Source organism: Solanum dulcamara, chromosome 9, assembly GCF_947179165.1.
Source record: "Solanum dulcamara chromosome 9, daSolDulc1.2, whole genome shotgun sequence".
Taxonomy (NCBI): domain Eukaryota; kingdom Viridiplantae; phylum Streptophyta; class Magnoliopsida; order Solanales; family Solanaceae; genus Solanum; species Solanum dulcamara.
Genome location: NC_077245.1, coordinates 14,532,767 through 14,545,669, shown reverse-complemented (window position 1 = coordinate 14,545,669; position 12,903 = coordinate 14,532,767). Strand labels below are relative to the sequence as shown.

The 12,903-nt window shown below is 31.6% G+C and overlaps 1 protein-coding gene across 1 annotated transcript; it reads left to right on the top strand.

The window, feature by feature from the left end:
* Positions 1-231: 231 nt before the first annotated feature.
* Positions 232-2,157, top strand: LOC129903556 (uncharacterized). Its single transcript, XM_055979106.1, has 3 exons — positions 232-364; positions 1,524-1,678; positions 2,011-2,157. The coding sequence occupies exons 1-3, from the start codon at positions 232-234 to the stop codon at positions 2,155-2,157; spliced, it is 435 nt and encodes a 144-aa protein (XP_055835081.1).
* Positions 2,158-12,903: the final 10,746 nt, after the last annotated feature.

Here is a 12,903-nt window from a genome sequence, read left to right as displayed (position 1 = left end):
GTAACTTTAATGCTTCTTACTCCAAAGATTCAGGTAGGCCAACATTTGCAGCCCGACCATTCTGCCAGCCATGTCCACTTCTACGAGTGGTTACTTAAGGACTCCACAACAGAATCCTATTCATGAGGGTCAGGGAGCTTATTTCGCTAGGCAGCAAGTCATCCCTTGATCACAGTTATTATAATTGCGAGGAACTAGGGCATATAAGGAGAGGTTTTTCCCTACACTCATATGACTGATCCAGTACCGCAGCATACTAGAGCAGTAGTATCAACTGACAGAGGTAATAATGGCAGAAGACGCCCACAAGGTGGGCGAAGAGGAAATCAGAGATATCATGGAGGCTGGGGAAATGGAAATACAGGTAGAGGAGTAATGAAGCCAGGCAGAGATCTCAGGATGACATGGCACAATTTTATGCTTTTCTGGGCAGGACAGAGGTTGAGGCATCTAATGTAGTGATCACATATACTATTCTTGTCTGTGACTAGATGGCTACTGTCTTGTTTGATTCGTGTTACACTTACTCTTATGTGTCATTACAATTTGTCTTGCGTTTTGATGAAGTTTGTGATATGCTTGATGCCCTCATCCATGTTTCCACCCTAATTGGAGAGTCTGTTGTGGACACCTATCTTTATTGTGCTTATTCTATTCTATTTATAGATTTTCAGACTTGGGTGGATTTGATGATTTTGGATATGACTGATTTTGATTTGATCTTAGGCATGACTTGGTTGTCCCCCTATTATGTTGTGCTTAATTATAATGTTAAGACTGTGACTCTAGAGATTCCGGGTAAGGAAAAGTTAAAGTGGGAAATAGTGTATAAGCCTAAGCCAGCTAAGATCATATTTTTCATCTGGGCTAGAAAACTGGTGAGACAGGGTTCTTTGGCATACTTAGCTCATATTTAGGATATTGAAGTAGAATCCTCCTCTATTGAGTTTATTCCTATAGTATCTGAGTCTAAGGAGGTGTTTCCTACTGAGTTGTCTGGCAAGCCTCCAGATAGAGACATATATTTTTGTACTGACTTGGGGTCGCACACTCACCCAATCTCTATCCCTATATATCGCTGGCTCTGGTAGAACTAAGGGAGCTTAAGGATATATCCAAAGCTCCTTGATAAAGGTTTCATCCGTCCTAGTACTTCCCTATGGGGTGCTTTGGTCTTGTTTGTTAAGAAGAAGGATGGTAATATGAGGATATGCATAGACTATCGGCAGTTGAATAGGGTCACCATCCAAAATAGTACCCATTGCCTCGTATATATGATCTCTTTGACCAGTTGCAGGGTGCATCAATATTTTCAAAAATTGATCTAAGGTCTGGTTACCATCAGCTGAAGATTAGGCCTGAAGATGTACCTAAAACAATATTTAGAACTTGGTATGGGCACTATGAGTTCTTGATAATGTCATTTGGGTTGACCAGTGCACTTGCAGCCTTCATAAGTTTGATGAATGGGATGTTCAAAGCGTTTCTAGATTCTTTTGTAATTGTGTTAATTAACATGCCAGTCTATTTGAAGAGTAAGAAAGAACATGTAGACTATCTTCGTATTGTTCTGGGTGTCCTGGGGAAACAGAAATTGTATGCAAAATTTTCCAAGCGTGAATTCAGGTTGTCTTCAGTTGCCTTATTGAGGCATGTGGTTTCAAAAGAAGGGATGATGGTAGATCTCCAAAAGACAAAAATAGTCAAGAACTGGGTCCAGCCTAGTTTTGTGAGTAAGGACAGGAGTTTCTGGGGCTTGCTGCAGTTGCGAAATTTTTTTCTTCTATTGCCACGCACTTGACTAGGCTGACCCAAAAAGAGGTACCTTTTGAGTGGACCGATAAATGTGAAGAGAGCTTCCAAAAGCTCAAGCCCCTTTTGACCACAACACTTATTTTGACATTATCAGTTGAAGGTAAGGATTTCATTGTTTATTGTGATGCTTCACATTTGGGCTTGGGTGTTGTGTTAATGCAGTAAAAGAATGTCATATCTTATGCCTTGCGGCAGTTGAAGGTTAATGAAAGGAACTACCCGATGCATGATTTGGAATTGGCAGCAGTAGTATTTGCTCTTAAGATTTGGCGACATTACTTGCATAGTGTCAAGTGTGAAGTGTATGCTGATTATCGCAGTCTACATTATGTGTTCACTTAGAAAGACTTAAATCTGAGATAACAAAGATGGATAAAACTACTTAAAGATTATGATGTCACCATTTAGTATCATCTAGGTAAGTCTAATGTGGTGGAAGACACAATAAGCCTAAAACCAGTGAATATAGGTTGTCTAGCTTGTTTGGGTGTTTCTAAGCGACCTTTGGCTAGGAAGATTTAGGCCTTGGAGACCAAGTTCATGAAGCTAGGCATCTCAAACAAAGGTGGGGTGTTGGCTAGTATTGAGGTTAGGCCCACCTTCATTGAAGATATCAAGGCCAAGCAATTCGAAGATGAAAGTTCGAATAAGCTTAGAAAGAAGGCGGTGTCTGGAAAAACACAGGATACGGCTCTTAATGCAGGTGGGGTGCTCAATTTTAAGGGAAACATTTGTGTTCCCCTGGTGGATTACTTGATTCAGAAGGTGTTGACAGAGTCTTATGGTTTACGGTACTCTATCCATCCGGATGTGACCAAGATGTATCTGAATTTGAATAGGCTTTACTAGTGGCCTGATATGAAGAAAAACATAGCCGAGTTTGTGGTTAAGTGTCAAACTGTCAACAAGTGAAATATGAGCATTAACAGCCTGCAGGCTTACTTCAAAGGATGTCCATTCCTGAATAGAAGTGGGAACAGATAGCTATGAATTTTGTGGTGGGTCTTCTTAAGACTTTGGAAACGTTACTTGGGTTGTGGTTGACAGACCGACGAAGTAAGCCCATTTCATTCCGATTAGAGTGGATTATAATGCTCAGTAATTAGAAAAGATTAAAGGAGATAATAAGGTTGCACGGGGTGCCCTTTTCTATCATCTCAGACTGTGGTACATAGTTTACATCGAAGTTTTGGAGAAAATTGCATGAAGAGTTGGGCACTCAACTCACTTTCAGCACAGTCTTTCATCCACAGACTAACGGGCGATCGGAATGAACGATTTAAGTGTTGGAAGACATATTGAGGGCACGTGTAATCGACTTTGGAGGTCATTGGGATAGATATCTCGAGTAAGGAGATGGGACGGGTTTAAATTTCTACCTTTGTGTGAGTTCTCCTATTATAATGGTTATCACTCCAGCATTGACATGACACTATTCTAAACACTTTATGGGAGGGGATGTAGATCACCCATAGGATGGTTTTAGGCTAGAGATATGAAATCATTAGGAGTTGATTTGGTAAGGAATGCTCAGGATAAGGTAAAAAGTATCTAAGCTAAGTTTATAGCAACCCAGAGTCGACAGAAAAAATATGTAAATCGCAAGGTGAGGAATATGACATTTCAAGAAGGTAAACATGCTCTTTTGAAGGTGTCACCCATAAAGGGTTTGATGAGATTAGACAAGAAGGGCAAACTTTGTCCTTGCTGCATTGGCCCATTTGAGATTCTTGATTATGTGGGGCCGGCGGCTTATAGGTTGGCTCTATCGCCTAGCTTAACTGGTGTCCATCCAGTGATCTATGTATCCACGTTGAAGATATCATGGGGATGAAGATTATATCACCAAGTGGGTCTTAGTCTTACTAGATAAAGATCTGTAGTATGAAGAAGAACTGATTGCAATTCTTGATCGTGATGTTCGAAAGATAAGAACAAAAGAGACTAAGTCTGTAAGGGTCTAATGGAAGCATCAGCCGATTGAGGAAGCTACTTGGGAAATTGAGAAGGACATGCGAGACAAGTATCCCAGTTGTTTGACAATTCAAGTAATACTATATTTTTGGCTTAGCCCTGCTTTCTTATTTTGATCACTCGGGAACGAGTGATGGGTAAATTTGTATCTATTGTAACGACTTATTCCTGTCATTATGGATAATCCAATGGAGAAGAAATTTGAGCCAGAAAATTTATGAGTAGTAACTTGGAAATTTTGAGCCTAGGCCAGACTTGGATGAAATCTAAGTTAGGTGAGGTCTAGGGTAATCCAGTAATGGATGGGGGATCAAATTATGAGTTTGATCATTTGAGATGGTCCCGTCGTGGCAGGCTAGTCGCAAAAAAAAGGGGAAAAAGTCTCAAAAATATTCTTTTCTGTAATTTTTATTTTTGGAGAGCAAAAGGATGACCTAGGGCTATTCTTTTCGGTTTTCCACCAATTTTCGTACTAAAGGTAAGTTAAATACTCTCCTAACTTGTATTTTGATTCTTACAACCTAGAATTCATTGTAATTATCTCTAAGGGGAGGGTTCTTGGCCTAAATTTAATGTTGAAGAAAACCCTAAATGGGTGATAGGATCATGAACTTGGCCAAGGGTTGGTATTTTGATATAATCCAGGTAAATTAGGATATTGTTTATTGATTGCTTGTGTTCCTTGTATGTTTTAGACCAAGAACAAGCCAAAAAACTCTAGAAAGGAAAAACTCAAGTTCTTTAAGAGCATTCATGCTTGGTTTGGAGGTAGGTGATGATTTATTTTTCTGTCTGTATTATATTTGTCTGTTAACTACAATAACTAGTATACATACCCGCGCAACGCGTGGATAATATTAAACTAATATTTTTGATCATTTCCTATTGAAATATCTCATTTGAGCATGTTAAAATTATATAACCTTGAAAAAAAGTTCAATTATCATCATATTTCTCAAAAAATATAGAAAAAAATATGTCTACACTCACCCCTACACCCCACCCTCCATCCCTCAATTTTTTATTTTTTTAAAAAAAATATTCTACTCTCCCCACACCTCCACCCCCACGTCCTCTCCACCACCCCATGACTCTAATACCACGACCTCTAATCCAATTTATACGAAAAGAAATTCAAGTAACCGTAAAAAGAAAAGACTTTTATTCTTCATATTTTTAATTATATTATTCAAAATCTAAAGCTATTAGATTGTTAATATCGCCCCCCCCCCCCCTCCCTTCTACTAACTTGTCACAAACAATTTAAATTATTATTCTTCTTTTCTCCCATTTCTTCCGTTTAAAATTTATAAATAATAATATGTGCATTATCTAATTACACCGTTATACTATCAAAATTAGTTCATCCCCCCCCCCCCCCCCCCGGCCAAGGAGTTAGATCAATCCAGATAGACCACGTTATGGCCGATGGGATTATAAAAGAAGCAACGGATTGATTAAGCCCGTTTATATTTTCTATTGTATTTTAATTACTTTACTATTCTCTAATTTAACTTTGAATTAAATTACTTTTTTGTGTTCAAAGGATAAGCAGTTGAATTTTTCAAATATAATGTATTTATCTTATAATCTATATATATTTGAATCAAGGTAAATATTTAACAATAATGAAATAATAATAATCAAATATTCTTGAACAGTTATTATTATACTACTACTACTCATATCAATTAAAGTATTTAGATACCATTTTCTATTATAGTTTTCTCTTTTAATATAATGGACTTATCTATACTTACAGAAAAATAAATTTTATTTATTAAATAAATATGAGATACTAATTTTCAAACACACATAACATCAGAAAGATAAAACAATTGAGCACAATAATATTTTAGTTGAAAAATAAAATATTATTAACCACATCACAAACTACTTTCCTTTATTATTATTATTATTATTATTATTATTATTATTATTATAATTATTATTATTATTATATGTTTGTCTTTTATTAAAAATTTAAATTAAATATATTAAATTATATTGATTGAATAAAGTAAATAGTTAAGGAAGTATTTTTAATGTCAAAACTTAAGGTTACTAATTTTTTTCAAACTAAGTTGGTTAAAAAAATTACACTGTCTTTTGTTGTCTAGAACATAATACCCAAACAACTTAAGCTACCAAGGTCCAAGTTATCTCTCTCTGTTTGCTGCTTTCCTTTTTATTTTTAGATGCCTTTGTGAATATTTTAATCAATTGCTATATGTTAGAAAAGGAATATGTTGCAAGAGGAAAAGGGATGACTTCCAAGAATTTTGATAAAAGAAAACCAATCGCATAATCGAAAAGGAGCCAATAATATCATTTTTGAATTTGATACTTACGATGTAGTATAAATATTATCGCCTGGTTGGTTACTGTAAATGATTGCATATCATAAACTCATTATGTGAAAGACTTTAAAGAAAACACCTTAAATAGTTCAATAGATGATTAAAAAAAATATTATCCATCAAAACAAAAGTTATTGAGTTACCAATTGTTCAATCTTCTTGTCTTCGTCCACAATTTCTCACGACATCGGATTACTAAACAAAAATAAAAAACAAAAAACATAAAAATAGTATGAACACTTATTTTAACAAAATAGTATAAGATTAATAATAAAAATAGTATTTAAAAAGCTAAATGCTTGACTAAAATTCTCAATAAAAAATTATTTTATTTTTCATTTACGACTTTATGTAATCAAATGTATTTATTGTTATCAAAAATCTAAACGAACAAAATTAGAATAAGATATATGATTTACTTGATTTCAAATCTGGATATAATCGATAAACAATATTAGCCTATAATATGACAATCATTCATCTGCATATGAAAATAAAAATATTAAAACAAAAAAAAATAGAAAATGAGAAATGAAGTAAAGAAATTCATTGTATAACTAATGGCCATCTCTATGTAAAAAGAGAAGAAACTTAATATTAGATATAATTGTAGGAGAATATATAAGAAGAGATTAAGAAGGTAGAATTTCATTCCAACTCAAATATTTAAGTTTAAATTCAAATATCACATCTATCTGTTAAAAAAAATATCAATTTATTACTCTTACTTATTTTTAATTTTTTAAAATACAATCCAAATATTTTTTATAGTTAGCAATAACTGAATAAAAAGAGGACTTTCCTACATTTTCTCCCCATTATTCTCTTTCTTCTTCTTTTCTTTTTTTATTTTTTTCACGTTTCTTCTTCTTTTTCTTTATTATTATTATTATTATTATTATTATTATTATTATTATTATTATTATTGTTATTATTATTATTGTTATTATTATTATTATTATTATTATTTCTACTACTATTAGTATTACTATTATTATTATTGTTTTTCTATTTTTAATTATTATTATTATTATTTCTACTACTACTATTACTACTACTACTATTATTATTATTATTATTATTATAATAATTATTATTATTATTATTATTGTTTTGATATTTTTTATCTTTCAATTTAATATTTAAATTAAAATTTATTTAAATTTAATTTACAATATCTGAAAATTATAAGTTTATAAAACAGTATGAGTTCACTTAAAATTCTTCTATCTATGAGTTTCTATTTTTAATCTAATAAAAAAATCTTTCTTTTTAAAATCTAGTGTATTTTCAAATTCAAATAATTTTAAGTTTTCAATTCAAAACTTCTATTACATTATTTACTAACTTTGTCCTAAAATTGCCAATTGGCTTTTTTCATAGCTTGCCACTTGGTGTAACCACATTGCAAACTATTCTCCTTTATAATATATATGGATAGTATAGCATGCATGTATGTGAATAGGGAAGGATGGAATGAACCTAACGAAATGACTATTGTGACCAATTGCATGCAATGAGCATGTTACTTGATTATGCAAGTGTGTGAATTAGTCATTGTGGATTGTGATTGAGATTGTTGGATCGGGTGTCACGCCAACACATATTGAATCAGGTAACACGCTGATACATATTGGATCGGGTGTCAGCCAACACACACTAACTATTGAATCGAGTGTCACGCCGACACGCTAAAAATTTGGTTATGGGTTCTATGAGAGGACCATTATTTACTGTTGTAATTGAAACTGACTTTGTGAAACTGTATATTGCTCATGAAATGATGATTGGTAATGTGTTTCTGTATATGAGTTTGTCTTACTGTGGTTGTTATGTTAGGAAAAAGACGATTTAAAATTAATTTCAACTTTTAGAGAAAAATCAATTTTAGAAAAAAAGAAGAGTCGTCACTTAATTTTTTAAAGAAATTAAGAAAACTTAATTTAAAAGACCTTAACAAATTTAAATCTTAAATATTAGAGAAAATGGGTAAGAGTTCAAATTTCTACTTTGAGAAGGTGTTAACACTCAAAATAACCGCTAATGTGCGGTTATCCGACGATTTGAAAATTATTTGACTAACTTTGGAAAAATTACTTGTAAGTAGTAAAGATAAATATATTTATTTGAGCAATAAATCAACTTGAAATACTTGAGATAATTTATCAAGAAAATATACTATATTAAATGTCTAAGTAAATGAATTTTAAATATGTTTAAAGAGAAGTAGTAGATCTAATGTATTTTAACTAAATTAAAGGCGATTAGGATTTTGATTAAATAAGGAAAACCACTTAAGTTATTTAGGGAAAAATTAATTTAGAGAAAGACTGTCACGCTCCGAGAGGGTACCCTAGGCGTGTCCGGCACTCAGAAACCATCCCTGACCTCCGAGAGAACCACTTGATCTCATCACTCATTTGTTCATCAACGGAAGACTTAAGTGAAAATAAGAATACTTATGTGGGTTCTCCATCATCAACATCAAATGAAAGAAATAATTCTTAGAAGAAGTAATTTCAAAAGAGAACTACTCCAATTACATCATCAAACTCTGTCTATGAAGCCTCTAATACTATCAGACGGTGCCAATGACATGTTCATGGCTACCTCAAAAGAAACATAATACTCAACAATAATAAAAGTTAAAGAGTTCCTCTGAATATAAAAAGGACTCACCAAATAGCTGGAAAGTAATGATCTTCAACGATGCGCCTATTGAGGATCTCTAACACATGTATCTACATCATAAAATGATGCAGGTCGAATGACTTCAGTACATAGAATGTACGAGTATGTAAAATGACAGAAAAGTAAGAACAAATATCAAGAAACTCCTCTCAGAAAGACTCAGCTCAAAACTCAACATCAACTCAACATCAATATATAATGCAAGTTTAATAATAATAATAATAATAATAATAATAATAATAAGCAATGCTTACTCAGTTGAGAGTTTCTCTAACCGACAACCATCCCTTATGAGCTAGTGATGATACAACAAAGCGATGTCGTCGCCACATCCATCCAATACCTTGCCAGGGTAAAGGACATTACCATCTTGGATCCAATCATCAAAGTCCTCTTTTGGGAATTTAAGAGGCATAGCCTCCATCCTATGCTGGCTACGTAGTTCTGGGGGTTGAGTCAATTAAACTCTTACTCAACTCGGTGCTCAATACTACTTATCAAAATATGTGTTCATATTAACCTCATCATCTATTCTCATTAGACTTTGATTAAAAACATCAAACTCATCTCAATGCATCATCATCATCATTAGGGCTGTTCAAAACCGGCCGCTACCGATAACCCATCCGCAAAATTGGCTTATTGACTTATTGGTATTGGATTATCAAATTAGCGGGTGGGGAATGGATTTAAATTTTATAATTAATGGCTTATTGGTGTGGGGGACGGATTACTCAATTTTGTTATTGGGTAAACCGTTAATCCGTTAAGAATTTATTATATTTTAATATATTTTATATGAAATTTTCATAATCTCTTTATTTATATAATTAAAAAAATCAATGATTTTGAGACAACAAAAACATAGATACAAATTAAAGAGAAATCAAATGAGACGGCAAATTAGAAATTGTTGGTGAGTACCAAGTTGCATCATTTTGTGTGGCTTAAAATTTAGCTAATAATACCAATGGGCACAAAAGTTCCTTTCAACTTCAAATAGAGTATTTTGCACTGATTTTTCTATCTCTGTTGCTCCACTCTATCACAAAAATTTTGACCATAAATTTGTCAATGAATGAGACAACTTGCAAATATTAATTAGGGAATGAAGAAAGAAACAAAGGGACAAACCATGAACATTTTGTGGCTACTGTATTTGACCGAACATGATTTTAAAAAAAAATAAAAGATCAAAATTTGTTAATCCGATTAATTTAAATTTAAACTAGATAGGTCTTCAAAATAGGATAAGATGCTTCTTACTATCACTCAAAGTAATTAAGAATTTAAATTGTATATGACAATTAAAATTAACCGATACACCGTCCGATAACCGCCCGATAATTGCTAATCCGATACCGAACCAACCGATATCTTATAGGTTGGCTAGCGGATTACTACTTTTAAAAGCCGATAACCGTTAAGTTAAACCGTTAAACATAATAATCCGTCCGATCCGCCCGATAAGCACCCCTAATCATCATTACCTCTCCATCAAATCATTATACTTCAAAATATCTTACTCAAAACATCATTTAACTCAAAAAATCAAATTTATTTAAATTCAATTCTTTTGTTCTTTCAAAACTTAATAAAATACATATATAGTATTAATTCAAATCACTCTTTTTGTCAATGAATATTAAAAGACAACATCTTTACTCAAAACATGCATAAAAAATATTCATGAACATCAAATCAATTAGAGTTCATGGAAAAGTAGCCACGAATAATAATTCCAATAATATGAGAGATAAAAATAATAATAATCTCAATGCATAAATATATCTAACTTAATAAAAGAAGAATTAACTCATTTAGAATTTAAAAATTAAGATAAAACTCAACTATAACTCAATTACGATGAATTTAAATATTGGCGCATGGACGAACCCAATCCAATGCTATGAATAGACTCACATACCTGAAATTCAAAACTTTACTCCGAATTGAAGAATTCAATGACCACTCTTGAACCCCTAGCCTTTTCTCCCCATCGGTGCGTTTTGTGTACTACTCGAGTATAAGAATCACCGGAATAGTATTTTTACACTACTAAAAACTAAACTATATTTGAGAATGAGTAAAGAAGTGTATAGAAAGAAGAATTGCTTGAGAAAGCTTAATGAATAAAATGAGGAAATAAGGTGGATATTTATAGGTGTGGAGAAGGGACCTAACAATAAATAAAAATAATTACAAAGAATGATGTTGAAAGTTCAATGGAGGATTGTGATCTCATGGATGATGTCAAATGAAGGACTATTGATGTCATGAGTGATGTCAAATGGATCTATATCTTTCCATGGTTGGTGAGATAAACCTTCTTTTAATGGAATACCCTTTTTTGAAGGTGCATTTGAATAAGATAACTTCCTAATTAGGATTTGGTTGTACTATATGAATTATAGATCTAGAAGTATACTTTCATGTCGTTCAAGAATCAATCGATTTGGAGAATTCTACAGTGAGATATCATTTTTCTTCTACAAATACTCTATTTTGTCACAACACCATATCTTGCAAACATTAATTTATTTGACCTATGTATCCTCCGAATCTTAAGATATAGTCTTCATAAAAATTGTAGGTAATTCCGTTGGGGTTATTTAAAAATTTGAATCACCTAATTTGGACTATTCTATGAAAAGTTATGTTCAAAATACAGAAGCGGTATCATTTTCATCGAGAATTGAAACACCACATACAATATTTTAAGGGGTGTTACAAAGACTCTTTAAACTCAATTGATTTGAAAGAACATCAACTTTAAACCTTTAAGATAATTTGAAAGAAAATTGTATTTGTTGAAATGTCTAAGTAAAAGAAAATAGTTAAATGAAATCATTTTTTAAAGAATAAATTAATAGAAAAAATGGTTTCTCTTTTAGGGGAGTTCAATTAAGTTAAACCAAACTAAATCAACTTCTACGCAAGTATAAATAAACGTAAATAAATAAATAAATTATTACAACCAGAACTAAATATAAATGAATAAAGTATGAAAATTTGCCCAACAGTTAGTTTCTGTACACTTAGACTAAGTTATTGGGCCACCTGCATTTTGGGTCTTAGTCCCAATTCCACTGTATATCATTGTATACATCACTATTTTCATGTATATAGGACTGTATATACATCATATTTAACCTATTTTCAGCTCCAACAAACTCTAAATCAGCATCCCTTTCCATTATTTTTGAAGAGGATGGCTCAAAAAAAAGGGTATTTGAACCTTTGTGGCTGAACACCGAAATGTAAATAATGGAGAAAGTCTATATTGGACTCGGACGATGATTCATATAATAAATAAAAAGGATAAAATTAGTAAATGAATAGAGAGAAAGCAATTGAGATATGATTCTTACTAAATGAATAAAGAATACTTAGACATTTTGTTGACACCCAATTTTGACCCTCCACGACGTAATAATTTTTTAAAAAATAATAATAAAAGTAAATAAATTAAAAATTAAAAATTAAAAGAATATATATATAATAACGAAATTATTATATATTATTATTATTATAAAGTAATTTTGGCATATATATATTAAATAATTCTTGATCATTAGTATATACATATTTATCATTTATTCGAAAATTGTCTTAGAAAGATTTTTTTTATAAATATTTTGTTAATTAGTTTGACATATTTAATAGACTCACATTTCAAGTTAATTAGTTCAAGCTTGAGTTAATTATTCTACTCTGTCAAAATTAAGAAACTTGCTAATTAATTGACATTTACCCATCTTATTCTAGCCTCTTCAAATGAATTGAAATAATTAGATTTTTATAAAACTCGAAATATTTTTCAAGTTATTTTGAAATAATTTTGTCATCTTTATTGTCTTAAGATAATGTATATAGTTTGTATAATTATTACCTTTTAGTAATATTTAAAATTTTATTTATTTCTAATAATTATTTCGTAAATTAATTGATTAATTTTACGTTTTCATTTCTTCCCCTAAATAACACATAATTAATATTATATTAACTACATTTTAATTCCAACATTAATACTACATTATGCAAATAATATATATTATCCTCT